This window comes from Bombina bombina, chromosome 2 (assembly GCF_027579735.1).
Source record: "Bombina bombina isolate aBomBom1 chromosome 2, aBomBom1.pri, whole genome shotgun sequence".
Classification (NCBI taxonomy): Eukaryota; Metazoa; Chordata; class Amphibia; order Anura; family Bombinatoridae; genus Bombina; species Bombina bombina.
Genome location: NC_069500.1, coordinates 722,239,765 through 722,259,557, shown reverse-complemented (window position 1 = coordinate 722,259,557; position 19,793 = coordinate 722,239,765). Strand labels below are relative to the sequence as shown.

The 19,793-nt window shown below is 40.4% G+C and overlaps 1 protein-coding gene across 1 annotated transcript; it reads right to left on the bottom strand.

Moving 5' to 3' along the window:
• Window positions 1-18,188: 18,188 nt before the first annotated feature.
• On the bottom strand, window positions 18,189-18,977 carry LOC128647233 (spindlin-Z-like). The gene has a single exon (XM_053700020.1). The coding sequence runs from the start codon at window positions 18,975-18,977 to the stop codon at window positions 18,189-18,191; it is 789 nt and encodes a 262-aa protein (XP_053555995.1).
• Window positions 18,978-19,793: the final 816 nt, after the last annotated feature.

Here is a 19,793-nt window from a genome sequence, read left to right as displayed (position 1 = left end):
TTCCAGCAATTCACTTATAACCTAATAAGTTACACAAACATATAACTTTGTTTTGGCTTTTTCTCATAGATTGTTTTCTAAATGTCTTAAAATCAAGGCCTCTTTTTCTAGTATTATTTTTCCAACCCAATTAGTATCTGGCCAAATTCCAAGAAAGCATATCTTACTAATTCTAACATAGAGAACCAGTTTCTTTTAGCAACCACTAATCACGTGAGATTTATTGTCCAATCATTATCAGCCAATTAGCTCTCTGCTTTGTAAGTTACTGTAATAGTATAAAAATGCATGTATATGAAAATGTGTTTTGTGCTGGGACACTGTTGCAACAGTGCAATAAAGATTACCTCTCCTGAGGTGAGCCCTTGTTTGATAAATATCTGGTCTGGACCTCTTTATTACTGCACCTGAGACGAGCTCACTCACGACAGTAACTTGGCGACTCTGGTGGGACGTGCTTCAGGTCGGCCTTCCGTGCCTCTCTGGCTGGGAACCAACATCTGCGCGCACCCATCTTATTCAGGTCTATAGCTTATCTGTGGGAGGTTTTGTCTTGTTGGCCAGGGGGCGATAAGGGAGTACGTCCTGAGGAACAGACCACAAACAACGGACACAATCTACCCCTTGGACCAGTCTGTGAGTGTCTTCTTGTCTTTTTGTGTTCATGTACGTGTAATATATGTTTTGGGTCTTTTACCCTGTTTTTGTTTTATATACTGGATCATTACATCTGTCTGGCAGTTAAACAGCATTAGGGTGCCAGCCCACTATAAAATAAAGTTTCAGCTGGTAGGGATTTTACAGAGGCAGAAATAGTGATCCAAGACATATTGTGACTTGAGACTATAGTGCTAATCTCTCCCGCTAAGCAGGGATGTTGAGGTAGTGTCTATCCGGTAACAGCAGGGACTTGACTTGACTAATCTCTCCCACTAAGGAGCGACGTTAAGGAAATGTCCGTCCGAAAACTGCAGGGACTTGATTAGGGATTAAAGTGAGGTGTGGATTTTGAGGAGTTAAAGTGCCCCTGTTTTTGGTTGAATTTTTGTAGACTGGGCACTTTGTCATCAAAATTTACATTCACTTTCAAGGAACAGGGATATAATAATGGGATCCCGGCTGTCTAAAGTAGACAAAGACTCTCCCCTTGTTAAAGTATATGCAAATTAGGCAAAACTCAGTACTGCTTGGTTATAAAAAAAATAGACTTTATACTTTGTGCACAGAGCTCTGAGTTTCCTATACTCTCAGCCTTGATCCTAAATTAAGGTGGCCGAGATTTGGGTCCTTTGAGCTCCCTAAATTAATTGCCCTCCGCAATCTTCTGGTTGATATATGCCCTGACCAGATGGACTACTATTATCTTTTTGAGAATAGTAGGGTTGCGGACGTCAAAACCCAAATGAAAATGTGTTTTCTGTGTTACTAAAAGTTTCATGTATGTTAAAATTGCGTAAGAATAAATGCTGGGAGTGAAACATTTGAGGTATGTGAGATGATATTAATTTTTGTGTACAATCGCTGCAAAAGAAAGCTGGCTTTGATGTCTGATGCAGGCTAGAGCTGTGTGTGTATATCAGGGATTCTTAGCTAAGAAATTTGACGCTGTAATGATTTGCTTGTTATTGCTGTAACTTGGTTTTAAAGTCATATGTATGTTCTTAATTTTGTGTGCCAATAATAGCATTTTTTTTTAGTTTTAAGTGATATTTGTTTTATGCATGGGCTGATAAAAGATTTAATGTGTTTCCATCTGTTTGAGGCACATAAAATATATTGTTTTTTGCAAGTGAAGTAACTAAGGACTTTGAAAGTGAGATGGTGTGTGTGATTTTTGTCACGCTCTAGTAAATATGAGAGTTTTTCTGGTATATGATTAATGGGTTAAGTATGTTGTATTTGCAAGAAAAGATTAAAAAAAAAAAACTTGTCTTGTTTGCCATTGGAGTTCTGCTTCTTTGCTGTATTATGGACTGTGTTTCATTAGACGTATCTAAAGTATTTGGGTCTGTTTCTTTTGCAATAAATATTTAAGTATATGCAGGTTGTGATGCAGTGGGGAGGTGGAGTTTTGATGGTAAATAAGACAATAAGGTTGAATATATAATATACATGATAAACGGTCAGCCCTTATGGGGACAGTACACTGTAAAATTGTTTTATATTAATGTATTTTCAATGGCTTGTTATACAAGCTGCATAGTATAAAATGTAGGAGAAATTGCGTTTGCAAGTTTATTTGTAAATATGAAGTAGCTGGTTTTGTGTTTTTAAAACACAGTTATTGCAATGGGTTGAATTTCTGATAATAAGCATATATCATTGTGTTCGTTATCTTATATTTGTCTGTAAAACTGGAGCTCAGTGCTTAGACAGAGCAATGGAAAATTGTCATTTTATTACTTAAAGGGCCAGTTCACTCATGGGAAAGGAGTTCATGAGCAGCAATAACACTGGATTAACAAGTAAAGGAGATAATACATAAAATGTAGTTTGTAAAATATATATATTGTTTTTACATTTTTTATCTTCTTCGTCTTTGCAGTTCAGCTAAATGTCCCTAGAATGCCCTGATAAAAGGACAGTGCTACAATGCTATATTACCCCGCCCCATGGCCAATTAAAGTGCTTTAGTAAATGATATGCTAAAGACAGTAAACCTCCAATGTGCACACACAATCAGCAGCTAACAAAATAAATTTAAATATCACTCCCCACACTTTACATTTAACTGTCTCCGGGAGCATAATAATTGCATAAGACCTGGATGATTTTCTATATTTTTACTTTAGTTTGTTTTACAATAGTTTGGTTACATAATCACCTTGTGCAGACCTTTCCTTGTATATATAGATAATATAAAATCTGTGAGACTAGCAGTGGGAAAAAAAAAGAGTAACATTTGCTTTCCAGCTGATTGAGGCTTCATGCCGATGTGGATTTCACTTCTGAGTTGAATACATACAGTTCTGTGTAAAAGTCTGTTCTAATACAGGAGGGGAATTGCATGTTGCAAACGTTTTTGGTTTTTTTTTAAGTTGCAAACTGAGAGATATCACTGACCTGAATGTATTCAAGCTCTAAGAAAAACTGCTCACTGCTCAACACGGAGTCAGGGGGTGGAGCAAGTGCTATGCACAGAAGGCAGGGAAACAAAAAAATTTTTTTTTAAAGGGGTACTGGCAAACTGATATAAAATCTGAGATTTAAAAAAAAATATTTTCAGAGAAAGAAAATGTTTATTGTATGCTCAGCACTAGTATATTTAACTATGTCAGCAGTTTCTATTCAAAATATTCTTAATTTGGGTAAACTGTCCCTTTAACTATCATGCACCCCACTGTGAGTGTGGTTTCTTATGCTGGCTTGTTTACTTAGGCTGATTGATAGATGAAACTCCAGTATAAAACTTTTACTATAGGTGGGTATACCACAGGCTAAATCAGCTATTTCAAATGTCAAAATAGAGGAATGGAGCTTGTACAGGGACATTCTTTACACATTTATGTGCCACATAGTGATGTCCCGAACTGTTCGCCAGCGAACGGTTCACAGCGAACATAGCTTGTTCGAGTTCGCGTTTGTGGGCGAACATATGGCGATGTTCGATCCGCCCCTATGTGTCATCATTGTGGAAACTTTGACCCTTTATGTCACAGCCGCCTGACACATTAGAGCCAATCAACATCAGACACTCCCTCACAGACCCTCCCAGCTACTCGGAATCCGCCATTTTAGACTCATAACGACCTTGCTTTCTTAATGAGAGGACGTGTTGTGTTTTTGCTCCTGACATTAATAGTAAAAACATAGCTAGGCTAGTGTATTTACAGTCCAGAAGGACTCCACTCATCTCTGCTCGTTTTTTTTTTATTAGCATTTGCTTGGCTTTCAGGCTGTGTGTTTAAGGCTCACAGCATATGCTGTGACTACTGCCACCACTGATATCTCCCTAACAACATTAGTTTAAATTTAACTAACCAAAAAATTTAATTATTTTTCTAGTGTAATTTTTTTTTCATTTTCTATCAGGCCAGTGTCACACAGCATATACTCTGGTTCATTGCTCTGTGCCAGCCAGCAGCCACCAGTGTTAATATCCGTTTATAACATTATTTTAAATTTAAAAAAAAAATAAAAAAAAAAAATATTTTGCTAGTGTAATCTAATTACATTTACTATCAGGCCTGTGTCTGTCAGGCTCACTCAGCATTAATATACCTCATTTTTTCAGTCTTTTGGTTAATTGGTCTGTGCCAGGCAGCCACCCAGCACTCATATCTATTCTTCTTCACCTTAATTTTAATATAAAAAAAAAAAGTTTAAATTTGTTTGCTAGTGTAATCTAATATAATTTTCTATCCGGCCTGTGTGTTTTGCTGACATACAGAGCCTACTGTGTTTACTTGCTGCCCTCCCTAGTCTATGAGCCACGACTCATATGTGTTTAACCTTTTTTTAATTCCCCCCCAAAAAAATAATTTCAATCATTTTTCTAGTGTAATCTAATAGTATTTTCTATCAGGCGTGTGTGTATCTGACTTACAGAGCCTACTGTTTTTAATAGCTGCCCTTCCAAGGCTATCAGCCATGACTCATATGTATGTGCTTAACCTTTTTCTTTAAATTGCCAAAAAAAAGTCTTTAAATCATTATGCTAGTGTAATCTAATTGTATTTTCTATCAGGCCTGTGTCTAACTGTCTATCTGACTTACACAGCATACTGTTGTTAATTGCTGCCCTACGTAGCAGCCAGCCAGTGCGACCACTCATAGAGTCATATGTGCATTGCACTTCATAACATAATTTTAATATTAAAATCTAAAATTTTTAAATATTTTGCTAGTGTAATCTAACTTGATTTTCTATCAGGGCTGTGTTTTTGTCACTTACACAGCATACTGTGTTAAATTGCTGCCCTACCTACCATCCACGACTCATATCTGCCAGCCTGTGTGCCAGGCCCAACTAGCCAATTAGTGGCACCAATCACAATTCTTGTAACAATATATAAAAAAATAAAAATCATAATTTTTTGGACTGCAAATATTCAGTCTCCTAGTGCCATTGAATTGCATTTACCTCCTGCCTGCCACTGCCAGCCTTTTGTGCCAGGCCGTCTAGCCAACTATTTACACCAATCATAATTGTTGTCACAGACAGTATAGTTACTAATTAGAATTAAAACATAATCCTCAGTTTGCTCGTGCCTTAAAATTGCACTTTTCTACTGCCTTCCAAGCCTGTGTGCCAGGCCTACTTGAAAAATATTTACACCAATCATATTTGTTGTGACAGTATTCTTAATAATTAAAAATTAAAATTGTTAGTAATAGTTGTTGAGAATCCTCAGTTTGCTGGTGCCATTGAATAGCACTTTCCTGCTGCCTTGCAGCCTGCTGTGAGCCAGGCCCACCTAGCCAATTGTTGCCAGCAATCATATTTCTTTTAACAGTATTGCAAAAATTGTCAATCATCACTGTTTTGACTGTCAGAAATCAGTCTCCTAGTGTCCTTGAATTGCATCTACCTCCTGCCTGCCAGCCTTTTGTGCCAGGCCGTCTTGCCAACTATTTACACCAATCATAATTGTTGTCACAGTATAGTTACTTATTAAAATTAAAAAATTATTGATTGTTGATCTCAATCCTCAGTTTGCTCGTGCCCTAGAATTGCACTTTTCTACTGCCTTCCAAGCCTGTGTGCCAGGCCTACTTGAAAAATATTTACACCAATCATATTTGTTGTGACAGTATTCTTAATAATTAAAAATAAAAATAGTTGGTAATAGTTGTTGAGAATCCTCAGTTTGCTGGTGCCATTGAATAGCACTTTCCTGCTGCCTTGCAGCCTGCTGTGAGCCAGGCCCACCTAGCCAATTGTTGCCAGCAATCATATTTCTTTTAACAGTATTTCAAAAATTGTCAATCATAATTGTTGTCACAGACAGTATAGTTACTAATTAGAATTAAACATTTTTGATTGTTGATCTTAATCCTCAGTTTGCTTGTGCCTTAGAATTGCACTTTTCTACTGCCTTCCAAGCCTGTGTGCCAGGCCTACTTGAAAAATATTTACACCAATCATATTTGTTGTGACAGTATTCTTAATAATTAAAAATTAAAATTGTTAGTAATAGTTGTTGAGAATCCTCAGTTTGCTGGTGCCATTGAATAGCCCTTTCCTGCTGCCTTGCAGCCTGCTGTGAGCCAGGCCCACCTAGCCAATTGTTGCCAGCAATCATATTTCTTTTAACAGTATTGCAAAAATTGTCAATCATCACTGTTTTGACTGTCAGAAATCAGTCTCCTAGTGTTCTTGAATTACATCTACCTCCTGCCTGCCAGCCTTTTGTGCCAGGCCGTCTTGCCAACTATTTACACCAATCATAATTGTTGTCACAGTATAGTTACTTATTAAAATTAAAAAATTATTGATTGTTGATCTCAATCCTCAGTTTGCTCGTGCCCTAGAATTGCACTTTTCTACTGCCTTCCAAGCCTGTGTGCCAGGCCTACTTGAAAAATATTTACACCAATCATATTTGTTGTGACAGTATTCTTAATAATTAAAAATAAAAATAGTTGGTAATAGTTGTTGAGAATCCTCAGTTTGCTGGTGCCATTGAATAGCACTTTCCTGCTGCCTTGCAGCCTGCTGTGAGCCAGGCCCACCTAGCCAATTTTTGCCAGCAATCATATTTCTTTTAACAGTATTGCAAAAATTGTCAATCATCACTGTTTTGACTGTCAGTAATCAGTCTCCTAGTGTCCTTGAATTGCATCTACCTCCTGTCTGCCAGCCTTTTGTGCCAGGCCATCTTGCCAACTATTTACACCAATCATAATTGTTGTCACAGTATAGTTACTTATTAAAATTAAAAAATTCTTGATTGTTGATCTCAATCCTCAGTTTGCTCGTGCCCTAGAATTGCACTTTTCTACTGCCTTCCAAGCCTGTGTGCCAGGCCTACTTGAAAAATATTTACACCAATCATATTTGTTGTGACAGTATTCTTAATAATTAAAAATTAAAATTGTTGGTAATAGTTGTTGAGAATCCTCAGTTTGCTTGTGCCATTGAATAGCACTTTCCTGCTGCCTTGCAACCTGCTGTGAGCCAGGCCCACCTAGCCAATTGTTGCCAGCAATCATATTTCTTTTAACAGTATTTCAAAAATTGTCAATCATCACTGTTTTGACTGTCAGTAATCGGTCTCCTAGTGTCCTTGAATTGCATCTACCTCCTGCCTGCCAGCCTTTTGTGCCAGGCCGTCTTGCCAACTATTTACACCAATCATAATTGTTGTCACAGTATAGTTACTTATTAAAATTAAAAAATTCTTGATTGTTGATCTCAATCCTCAGTTTGCTCGTGCCCTAGAATTGCACTTTTCTACTGCCTTCCAAGCCTGTGTGCCAGGCCTACTTCAAAAATATTTACACCAATCATATTTGTTGTGACAGTATTCTTAATAATTAAAAATTAAAATTGTTGGTAATAGTTGTTGAGAATCCTCAATTTGCTGGTACCATTGAATAGCACTTTCCTGCTGCCTTGCAGCCTGCTGTGAGCCAGGCCCACCTAGCCAATTGTTGCCAGCAATCATATTTCTTTTAACAGTATTGCAAAAATTGTCAATCATCACTGTTTTGACTGTCAGTAATCAGTCTCCTAGTGTCCTTGAATTGCATCTACCTCCTGCCTGCCAGCCTTTTGTGCCCGGCCGTCTTGCCAACTATTTACACCAATCATAATTTTTTGTCACAGTATAGTTACTAATTAAAATAAAAAAATTCTTGATTGTTGATGATCTTAATCCTCAGTTTGCTCGTGCCCTAGAATTGCACTTTTCTACTGCCTTCCAAGCCTGTGTGCCAGGCCTACTTTCAAAATATTTACACCAATCATATTTGTTGTCACAGAATTCTTAGTAATTAAAAATTAAAATTTTTGTTAATAGTTGTTGTGAATCCTCAGTTTGCTGGTGCCAGTGAATAGCACTTTCCTCCTGCCTTGCAGCCTGCTGTGTGCCCGGCCCACCTAGCCAATTATTGCCAGCAATCATATTTCTTTTAACAGTATTGCAAAAATTGTCAATCATCACTGTTTTGACTGTCAGAAATCAGTCTCCTAGTGTTCTTGAATTACATCTACCTCCTGCCTGCCAGCCTTTTGTGCCAGGCCGTCTTGCCAACTATTTACACCAATCATAATTGTTGTCACAGTATAGTTACTTATTAAAATTAAAAAATTATTGATTGTTGATCTCAATCCTCAGTTTGCTCGTGCCCTAGAATTGCACTTTTCTACTGCCTTCCAAGCCTGTGTGCCAGGCCTACTTGAAAAATATTTACACCAATCATATTTGTTGTGACAGTATTCTTAATAATTAAAAATAAAAATAGTTGGTAATAGTTGTTGAGAATCCTCAGTTTGCTGGTGCCATTGAATAGCACTTTCCTGCTGCCTTGCAGCCTGCTGTGAGCCAGGCCCACCTAGCCAATTTTTGCCAGCAATCATATTTCTTTTAACAGTATTGCAAAAATTGTCAATCATCACTGTTTTGACTGTCAGTAATCAGTCTCCTAGTGTCCTTGAATTGCATCTACCTCCTGTCTGCCAGCCTTTTGTGCCAGGCCATCTTGCCAACTATTTACACCAATCATAATTGTTGTCACAGTATAGTTACTTATTAAAATTAAAAAATTCTTGATTGTTGATCTCAATCCTCAGTTTGCTCGTGCCCTAGAATTGCACTTTTCTACTGCCTTCCAAGCCTGTGTGCCAGGCCTACTTGAAAAATATTTACACCAATCATATTTGTTGTGACAGTATTCTTAATAATTAAAAATTAAAATTGTTGGTAATAGTTGTTGAGAATCCTCAGTTTGCTTGTGCCATTGAATAGCACTTTCCTGCTGCCTTGCAACCTGCTGTGAGCCAGGCCCACCTAGCCAATTGTTGCCAGCAATCATATTTCTTTTAACAGTATTTCAAAAATTGTCAATCATCACTGTTTTGACTGTCAGTAATCGGTCTCCTAGTGTCCTTGAATTGCATCTACCTCCTGCCTGCCAGCCTTTTGTGCCAGGCCGTCTTGCCAACTATTTACACCAATCATAATTGTTGTCACAGTATAGTTACTTATTAAAATTAAAAAATTCTTGATTGTTGATCTCAATCCTCAGTTTGCTCGTGCCCTAGAATTGCACTTTTCTACTGCCTTCCAAGCCTGTGTGCCAGGCCTACTTCAAAAATATTTACACCAATCATATTTGTTGTGACAGTATTCTTAATAATTAAAAATTAAAATTGTTGGTAATAGTTGTTGAGAATCCTCAATTTGCTGGTACCATTGAATAGCACTTTCCTGCTGCCTTGCAGCCTGCTGTGAGCCAGGCCCACCTAGCCAATTGTTGCCAGCAATCATATTTCTTTTAACAGTATTGCAAAAATTGTCAATCATCACTGTTTTGACTGTCAGTAATCAGTCTCCTAGTGTCCTTGAATTGCATCTACCTCCTGCCTGCCAGCCTTTTGTGCCCGGCCGTCTTGCCAACTATTTACACCAATCATAATTTTTTGTCACAGTATAGTTACTAATTAAAATAAAAAAATTCTTGATTGTTGATGATCTTAATCCTCAGTTTGCTCGTGCCCTAGAATTGCACTTTTCTACTGCCTTCCAAGCCTGTGTGCCAGGCCTACTTTCAAAATATTTACACCAATCATATTTGTTGTCACAGAATTCTTAGTAATTAAAAATTAAAATTTTTGTTAATAGTTGTTGTGAATCCTCAGTTTGCTGGTGCCAGTGAATAGCACTTTCCTCCTGCCTTGCAGCCTGCTGTGTGCCCGGCCCACCTAGCCAATTATTGCCAGCAATCATATTTCTTTTAACAGTATTGCAAAAATTGTTAATCATCACTGTTTTGACTGTCAGTAATCAGTCTCCTAGTGTCCTTGATGTGCATTTACCTCCTGCCTGCCAGCCTTTTGTGCCAGGCCGTCTTGCCAACTATTTACACCAATCATAATTGTTGTCACAGTATAGTTACTAATTAAAATTAAAAAATTCTTGATTGTTGATGATCTTAATCCTCAGTTTGCTCGTGCCCTAGAATTGCACTTTTTTACTTCCTTGCAAGACTGTGTGCCAGGCCTACTTGAAAAATATTTACACCAATCATATTTGTTGTCACAGTATTTTTAATAATTAAAATTTAACATTTTTGGTAATAGTTGTTGTGAATCCTCAGTTTGCTGGTGCCATTGAATAGCACTTTCCTCCTGCCTTGCAGCCTGCTTTGAGCCAGGCCCACCTAGCCAATTGTTGCCAGCAATCATATTTCTTGTAACAGTATTGCAAAAATTGTCAATCATCACTGTTTTGACTGTCAGTAATCAGTCTCCTAGTGTCCTTGAATTGCATCTACCTCCTGCCTGCCAGCCTTTTGTGCCAGGCCGTCTTGCCAACTATTTACCCCAATCGTAATTTTTTGTCACAGTATAGTTACTAATAAAAATTAAAAAATTCTTGATTGTTGATGAACTTAATCCTCAGTTTGCTCGTGCCCTAGAATTGCGCTTTTCTACAGCCTTCCAAGCCTGTGTGCCAGGCCTACTTGAAAAATATTTACACCAATCATATTTGTTGTGACAGTATTCTTAATAATTAAAATTTAAAATTTTTGGTAATAGTTGTTGTGAATCCTCAGTTTGCTGGTGCCATTGAATAGCACTTTCCTCCTGCCTTGCAGCCTGCTTTGAGCCAGGCCCACCTAGCCAATTGTTGCCAGCAATCATATTTCTTGTAAAAGTATTACAAAAATTGTCAATCATCACTGTTTTGACTGTCAGTAATCAGTCTCCTAGTGTCCTTGAATTGCATCTACCTCCTGCCTGCCAGCCTTTTGTGCCAGGCCGTCTTGCCAACTATTTAAACCAATCATAATTTTTTGTCACAGTATAGTTACTAAAAAAAAATAAAAAATTCTTGATTGTTGATGATCTTAATCCTCAGTTTGCTCGTGCCCTAGATTTGCACTTTTCTACTGCCTTCCAAGCCTGTGTGCCAGGCCTACTTGAAATATATTTACACCAATCATATTTGTTGTCACACTATTCTTAGTAATTAAAAATTAAAATTTTTGTTAATAGTTTTTGTGAATCCTCAGTTTGCTGGTGCCAGTGAATTGCACTTTCCTCCTGCTTTGCAGCCTGCTGTGTGCCCGGCCCACCTTGCCAATTATTGCCAGCAATCATATTTCTTTTAACAGTATTGCAAAAATTGTCAATCATCACTGTTTTGACTGTCAGTAATCAGTCTCCTAGTGTCCTTGAATTGCATTTACCTCCTGCCTGCCAGCCTTTTGTGCCAGGCCATCTTGCCAACTATTTACACCAATCATAATTGTTGTCTACAGTATAGTTACTAATTAATATTAAAAAATTTTGATTGTTGATCTTAATCCTCAGTTTGCTCGTGCCATTGAATTGCACTTTTCTACTGCCTGCCAGCCTGTGTGCCAGGCCCAACTATCCAATTAGTGCCAGCAATCATATTTCTTTTAGCAGTATTGCAAAATGTGTCAATCATCACTGTTTTGACTGTCAATCTGCAGTCTACTAGTGCCCTTGAATTGCATTTTCCCCCTGCCTGCCTGCCTGCCTGCCTGTGTGCCAGTCCCAACTAGCCAATTAGTGCCACCACTCATATTTATTGTAACAGGATTGGAATTTTTGTTAATCATAACTGTTTTGACTGTGATTCTTCAGTCTCCTAGTGCCATTGAATTGCAGTTTCCTTTCTCCCAGCGTGTGTGCCAGACAGGCCCATTTGCAAACTAGTGCCAAACAATCATATTTGTTGCCACATTACTTTTAATATTTTAAAACATTAACAATTTGTGATTTTTAAAACATCTGTCTTTTTTGTTGTTGTCAGTCTCACAGCGTATACTGTGCCCACTTTCACAGTGCCACCACTCAATTGGTGTAATAGTATTGTTAGTGTCCATTTAAAAAAAAATGACAGGCAGAGGCAGGCCAGTCCCGCAGGTTCCTTGGTCGTGGCGCTGTGATTCCTTTAGACCCTACAAATATGCACATTTTTCAGACGCCGGGTGCCAGGGGGGACGCAAAAACTTCTGAGGAGGACCTAGTTGAATGGCTAACACAGGACACCCAATCTTCTTCAGCTTCCGCTGCTAGTCCTCCTAACCTTGACGCACCATCTAAGTCCAGCTGTGCTTTGGGCAGGTCTCAAGTGACCAGTGCCACTCCCCCGCCTGTCGCCACCACCAACACTAGCACCACAGCCGCTTCACTTGATCTGTCACAGGAGTTATTGACACATCATTTGGAAGAAATGAGTGATGCGCAACCATCATTGACAGAGGATGTAGATAATAGTGATCAGTCTCAGTCAGGCAGCATTACCGACATGGAGGTACGGTGTGATGATGATGATGATGTTGTACCCGCTGCTGCTTCCTTTCTTGATGTTTCAGATACAAGTGAAGCGGTTGATGATGATGTGTCGGTGGAAGAAGAGGGGTAAAGTTCAGATGGGGAGACAGAGAGGAGGAGGAGACGATTTGGAAGCACGGGGAGGCCGTCTCAAGGAGCTAGTGGCACAGTCAGACAGCATGCATCGTCACCAGGGGTCAGCCAGACAGCACGCCGACGCCCATCAACGCATGCTGTTGCCACCACCAGAATGCCGTCATCGCAGAGCTCAGCAGTGTGGCATTTTTTTTGTGTGTCTGCCTCTGACAACAGCGATGCCATTTGCAACCTGTGCCAAAAGAAACGGAGTCGTGGGAAGTCCAACAGTCACCTAGATACAACTGCTTTGCGAAGGCACATGGTCTCCCATCACAAAGGCCGATGGGAAGAACACATGAGTAGAAGCAGCACACAAAGTGAAAGCCGCCCTCCTCCTCCTGCTCCATCATCTTCAGCCACGTCAACCAGTGCTGTCCTCCTTGCCCCCTCTCAACCATCCTCCACTCAGTCTCTCTTACGTAGCAGTTCCTGGTCATCTGCCCACAGTCAGGTGTCTGTCAAGGACATGTTTGAGCGTAAGAAGCCAATTTCTCAAAGTCACCCCCTTGCCCGGCATCTGACAGCTGGCTTGTCTGAACTCTTAGCCCGCCAGCTTTTACCATACAAGCTGGTGGAGTCTGATGCTTTCAAAAAATTTGGATCTATTGGGACACCGCAGTGGAAGGTACCTGGCAGAAATTTATTTTCACAAAAGGCAATCCCTAACCTGTACTCTGTTGTGAGAAAGGAAGTTATGGCATGTCTGGCACACAGTGTTGGGGCAAGGGTCCATATGACCACGGATAGCTGGTCTGCAAAGCATGGTCAGTGAAGGTATATCACCTACACTGCGCATTGGGTAAACCTGCTGACTTCTGACAAGCATGGAATGCGTGGCTCTGCAGAAGAGTTGGTGACACCGCCACGACTTGCAGGCAGGCCTGCTGCTACCTCCTCTACTACTCCTACTCTATCCTCTTCCATAACCTCTTCCTCGGCTGAGTCCTCTTCAACTTCTGCGTCTTGCTCCACATCTATGGCACCCCCCAGCCCCCCAGGTACTATGCTACATCCTGGGTACGGCAGTGTCACGCTGTCTTGGGGTTGACTTGCCTGAAAGCGGAGAGTCACACCGCACCAGCACTCCTGACCGCCCTGAACGCACAGGTGGATCAGTGGCTGACTCTGCACCAACTGGAGATTGGCAAGGTTGTTTCTGACAATGGCAGTAATTTGGTGGCGGCATTGAAATTGGGCAAGTTGACACATGTGCCGTGCATGGCACATGTGTGTAATCTAATTGTACAACGATTTGTCCATAAGTACCCAGGCTTACAGGACATCCTGAAGCAGGCCAGGAAGGTGTGTGGCCATTTCAGGTGTTCCTACACGGCCATGGCGCACTTGTCCGATATCCAGCGTCGAAACAACCTGCCAGTGAGGCGTTTGATTTGCGACAGCCCGACACGGTGGAATTCAACACTCCTAATGTTTGACCACCTGCTCCAACAAGAAAAAGCTGTTAATGAGTATTTGTATGACCGGGGTGCTAGGCCAGCCTCTGGGGAGCTGGGGATATTTTTTCCAAATTACTGGACGCTCATGCGCAATGCCTGCAGGCTCATGCGTCTTTTTGAGGAGGTGACAAACCTTGTCAGTCGCACCGAAGGCACCATCAGCAACATCATACCATTTGTTTTCTTCCTGGAGCGTGCCCTGCGAAGAGTGCTGGATCAGGCAGTAGATGAGCGTGAAGAGGAAGCGGGAGAGTTGTGGTGTCCATCACCCCCACAAACAGCCGAATCAGCATCGCTTGCTGGACCTGCGGCAACGCAGGAAGAGGATTGTGAGGAAGAGGAGTCAGAGGAGGAATGTGGCTTTGAGGAGGAGGAGGAGGAAGACCGAGCACAACAGTCATCCCAGGGTGCTCGTTGTTGTCACCTCTCTAGTACCCGTGGTGTTGTACGTGGCTGGGGGGAAGAAGATACCATCAGTGAGATCAGTGAGGAGAAGGAACGGGACATGATTAGATCAGCATCCAACCTTGTTCAAATGGGTTCTTTCATGCTGTCGTGCCTGTTGAGGGACTCTCGGATAAAAAAGCTGAAGGAGAACGACCTGTACTGGGTGTCCACACTCCTCGACCCCCGGTATAAGCATAAAGTGCCTGAAATGTTACCAAATTCCCACAAGTCGGAAAGGATGGAGCATTTTCATAATAAATTAAAAACTATGCTTTACACAGCGTATAAGGGTGATGTCACAGCACCACAGGAATGTAACAGGGGAAGAGATGAAATTAATCCTCCTCCTCCTCCCACGACCACGGCAGCAAGGACCGGACGCTTTCCTGACATCTTGTTGATGGAGGACATGCGTACCTTTTTAACTCCCATGCACCATCAGAGCCTTTCGGGATCCAGCCTTAGAGAAAGACTCAACCGACAGGTAGCAGACTACCTAGCTTTAACTGCGGATCTCGACACTCTCAGGAGCGATGGACCCCTTGACTACTGGGTGTGCAGGCTGGACTTGTGGCCTGAGCTATCCCAATTTGCAATGGAACTTCTGGCCTGCCCCGCTTCAAGTGTCCTGTCCGAAAGGACTTTCAGTACAGCAGGAGGTTTTGTCACTGAGAAGAGAAGTCGCCTAGGTCAAAAAAGCCTTGACTATCTCACTTTTATAAAAATGAAGGAGGGCTGGATCCCGAAGGGACTGACATTGGGCGATACATTTGAATAAAAAAGACCTGATGATGAGATGAGCTGGCTTGGGCTACAACTGGTACACAAGCTGGCCTTTTTTTTTTGGTTATAAAGCCGGAGGACTTGCTTGACTTATCCGCCAACAACTAGTGTTCAAGCCACAAGGTTTTAGGGCACTTTTTAAATTTTTTACAAACATCAATTTTTCTGGCCGCTGCTACAGCAGTTGCTACAACAATACCCAATTTTTTCAGTCATTTGTACATTCCTAATTTTTCTGGCCTCTACTGCAGCTCTGTGGGTACAAAACTCAAATAAAAAAAATAAGGCACATAACAATAGTGATTAAACTGTTACGAATTGTACAACTTAGCATTAGCAAACCACTCATATCTGGTGGACCATTAAATTGAACGCAAAATGCCACAAATTTGAAGGAGGAGGACTGACCAAGCATCTTTATCTGTCTCTTGGTTGCTCTAAATTATCTCCATGTTCCATCTATGCCATACCTGTACTCTATTGTGCAAAAGGGTGGCATATGTGGTGTTTCATGCTGTTGTGCCTGTTGCGGGTCGTGGCCCATGGTATAAAAAGGCTGAAGGAGAACGACCTGTAATGGGTGGCCCATCAAATTTTTAGAAAAATGTTCCTGGTTTGTCTCAATTATCTCTGGGTTTCTAAAATGGATGCCATACCTGTACTCGCTTGTGCAAAAGGATGGCATATGTGGTGGTGTTTCCTGCAGTAGTTTCTGTTGAGGGTGCTGGACCCTCTTATAAAAAAGCTGAAGGAGAACAACCTGGAGTGGGAGTCCAAGCATGGTTTTTGGGGCTATTTCACTTTTCAAAAAAATTATCTGTGGGTTTCTAAAATCAATGCCGTACCAGTACTCTATTGTTCAAAAGGATGCCATATGTTCTCTTTCCTGCTGGTATTTTGTTTGAGGGTCCTGGACCCTCTTATAAAAAGGACTAAGGAGAAAGAGGTGTACTGGGTGTCCACTCAATTTTTTTTTCTATTTCACATTTGCCAAAAATTATCTCTGGGTTTGTAAAATCAATGCTGTACCTGTACTCTATAGTTCAAAAGGATGCCATACGTCCTCTTTCCTGCTGGTCTTTTTTTTGAGGGTCCTGGACCCTCTTATAAAAAGGCCGAAGGAGAAAGAAGTGTACTGGGTGTCCATCGAATCATTTGTTTGATTCAAATTCCCGGTTGCAACAAATTATCTCCGGGTTTCTAAAATCAATGCCTTTCCTGTAATCTAATTTTCAAAAGGATGCTATATGTCCTCTTTCCTGCCGCTGGTTTTGTGTAGGGTCCTGTAGCCTCTGCTAAAAAAAGGCCTAAGGATAAATAAGTGTACTGGGTGTCTAATCAATCTTTTTTTAGATTTCACGATTGCAACAAATTATCCCCGGGTTTCTAAAATCAATGCCTTTCCTGTAATGTATTAGTCACAAGGATGCCATATGTCCTCTTTCATGCTGTTGTTTCTGTTGAGGCTCCGGGAGCCTCTTCTAAAAAGGCCTAAGGATAAAGAAGTGTACTGGGTGTATAATCTATGTTTTTTTTAGATTTCACGGTTGCAACTAATGATCTCTGTGTTTCTAAAATCAATGCCTTTCATGTAATCTAATTCTCAAAAGGATGCCATATGTCCTCTTTCATGCTGCTGATTTTGTGGAGGGTCCTGGAGCCTCTGCTAAAAAGGCCTAAGGATAAAGAAGTGTACCGGGTGTATAATCTATGTTTTCTTAGATTTCACGGTTGCAACTAATAATCTCTGTGTTTCTAAAATCAATGCCTTTCCTGTAATCTAATTTTCAAAAGGATGACATATGTCCTCTTTCCTGCTGGTGGTTTTGTGGAGGGTCCTGGAGCCTCTGCTAAAAAAAGACCTAAGGATAAATAAGTGTACTGGGTGTCTAATCAATCTTTTTTTAGATTTCACGGTTGCAACAAATTATCCCAGGGTTTCTAAAATCAATGCCTTTCCTGTAATCTATTAGTCACAAGGATGCCATATGTCCTCTTTCATGCTGTTGTTTCTGTTGAGGCTCCGGGAGCCTCTTCTAAAAAGGCCTAAGGATAAAGAAGTGTACTGGGTGTATAATCTATGTTTTTTTAGATTTCACGGTTGTAACTAATGATCTCTGTGTTTCTAAAATCAATGCCTTTCCTGTAATCTAATTTTCAAAAGGATGCCATATGTCCTCTTTTTTTTTTTGCTGAATAATCGTTTTTACTGGGATGGGATAAAAAAAAATGGAAATAAGTTGTCAATTGTTGTACTATAACAAGATTTCTGACAAAACAGGTACAAAAAGTAACAAAATATTATGAATCAGAAAGTTGTAACAAGAGGGACCAAAGAAAAAAAAAAAAGACCCTACATCACTGGGCAGCTGGATAACTGAACTGCAGCACCACAATCCCCACATTATAAGACATAAGTAACACTGGGAAAAATACTTTTACTTGAAATACATACTGATAACTATGTTAAAGTAGTTAAATATACCAAACTGGACTTGTATTGATGAGGAATGAGTGCTTAAGAAATACATCAATTACATTTTTATAACCTTTTTTTCCCCCCACTTTGAAAATTTACAGAATTCGCCCAGTTTGTCTCTTGCATCCATGCTTCTTTTGTTTGAATTCACCACTACTAGATCAGTTTCCTTCTAAAGGATAAATTCCATTATGCAAAATGAGTTGTAATTCACAGAACGTGGTTTGTTTCCTTTTGATGTGGAAATTTTTTTTTTGTTTTTAGCAACAAAACTGCGTTACTTCCTTTAAGGGGTTGCGGGCTTGCCTGGAATCTGAAGCGTCACATAATTGGACAGAAGTGGACAGGTTTGTCTACATATTTTACATTTAATAAATCCACCTGTTTGGCAATAAGTAAAATATTACATCTACGATGTCTTCACCAAATCGTAGACAGAAATATGGAAATCGTTATCAAATTTTAAGCAATAAACAGAGGGTTTGGCTTCCACTTGGTGTATTACCATGCAAGTCCTTTTTGAGCCATCTTCTTTGGCATACTCCACTTGCTTTACTACAAGGGTTTCCACAACTTCTCCTGGTTCTCTTTCTGCTGGAGGGGAATCATTAGAGTCTGGCATGATGCGGAGATCTCCTTCTTTGTAGTCATCTAATAGCTGATACATATATAAAACTGGGTCCTTCTCGTAGGTTATATAAAACCATGTGTTCATTATGGGAGCTCTTGCTAAGACCATTCCTCTACACTCATCCTTAGAACCATCTTCTGTTTCAAACATGTGTTCAACAGCTTTACCAATCATTGTGTCTGCCAAGTGAGCATCACTAATTCGAGATGAAGCAACTCTATCTGGAAGAACTTCAAGAGCAGACACTCGCTCGTCCTTGTGGAGTTGTAGTCCATAGACACAATCAAATCCATCATATTTAATAAGATAAAGGGATGGGTTGACTGGCACTTGATCCAATACAGTTCCTTTCCATTGTGTTATTGGGCCACTACCTTCTTTCCAACCATGCTGTATTCTGCAACCTACAATATTCCTCCGGGGGTGGGAAATTGTTTTGCTTGGACCAACATTATTTCGATGCTTCTTGTGAGAAGTCCTTTTTTTTATCATACTGGCAGACACACCTGCATGTGCTGCATCACCTCTGGCTCTCTGACCTGCTGCCTTTCCGAATGGGGTCTTCATTCATCTGTGTATAAAAGGGCAGCAAAGCTGCCAAACTAGGGTAAAAATCCTATTCCTCCAATTTCCCTTTTTTGTTCCAGTCTATACAAAGAAACTGTGTCCTTTTAGTCCACCATCCAAGCAATATTTCTGTGTTTCAATCCACAGCAAGTGGTTCCGATGTCAGGCTACTCCAACCTGAAGAGTGCTGCATAGACGTAACATTCAGGTTACTACACAGTCCCTCCAGTCCTTGCGATTTGTTGCAGTACTCTGTCTCAATTATATATTTTATTTTTTTTAATGTCCTAACCTCCTCCCTTTTTTCTGCCTGCCTTATCCGTCATAGGTTTTGTCGGCAGCACTAACAGCAACTCCCGCCTCAAGCTCTCCTGCTGAACTTCCAGACCCGGCCCATACCCTCACATTCCAGTTCCTCGTTTTCCTTCGTCTTTGGAACCCCTCCCCCCACTACATTTCCTCTGCCAGATCCATATGTCCTCTTTCATGCTGCTGGTTTTGTGGAGGGTCCTGGAGCCTCTGCTAAAAAGGCCTAAGGATAAAGAAGTGTACTGGGTGTATAATCTATTTTTTTTTAGATTTCACGGTTGCAACTAATGATCTCTGTGTTTCTAAAATCAATGCCTTTCCAGAAATCTATTTTTCTAAAGGATGCCATATGTCCTCTTTCCTGCTGCTGTTTTTGTTGAGGGTCCTGGAGCCTCTGCTAATAAGGCCTAAGGATAAATAAGTGTACTGGGTGTCTAATCCAGTTTTTTTTAGATTTCCCGGTTGCAACAAATTATCTCTGGGTTTCTCAAATCAATGCCTTAAATG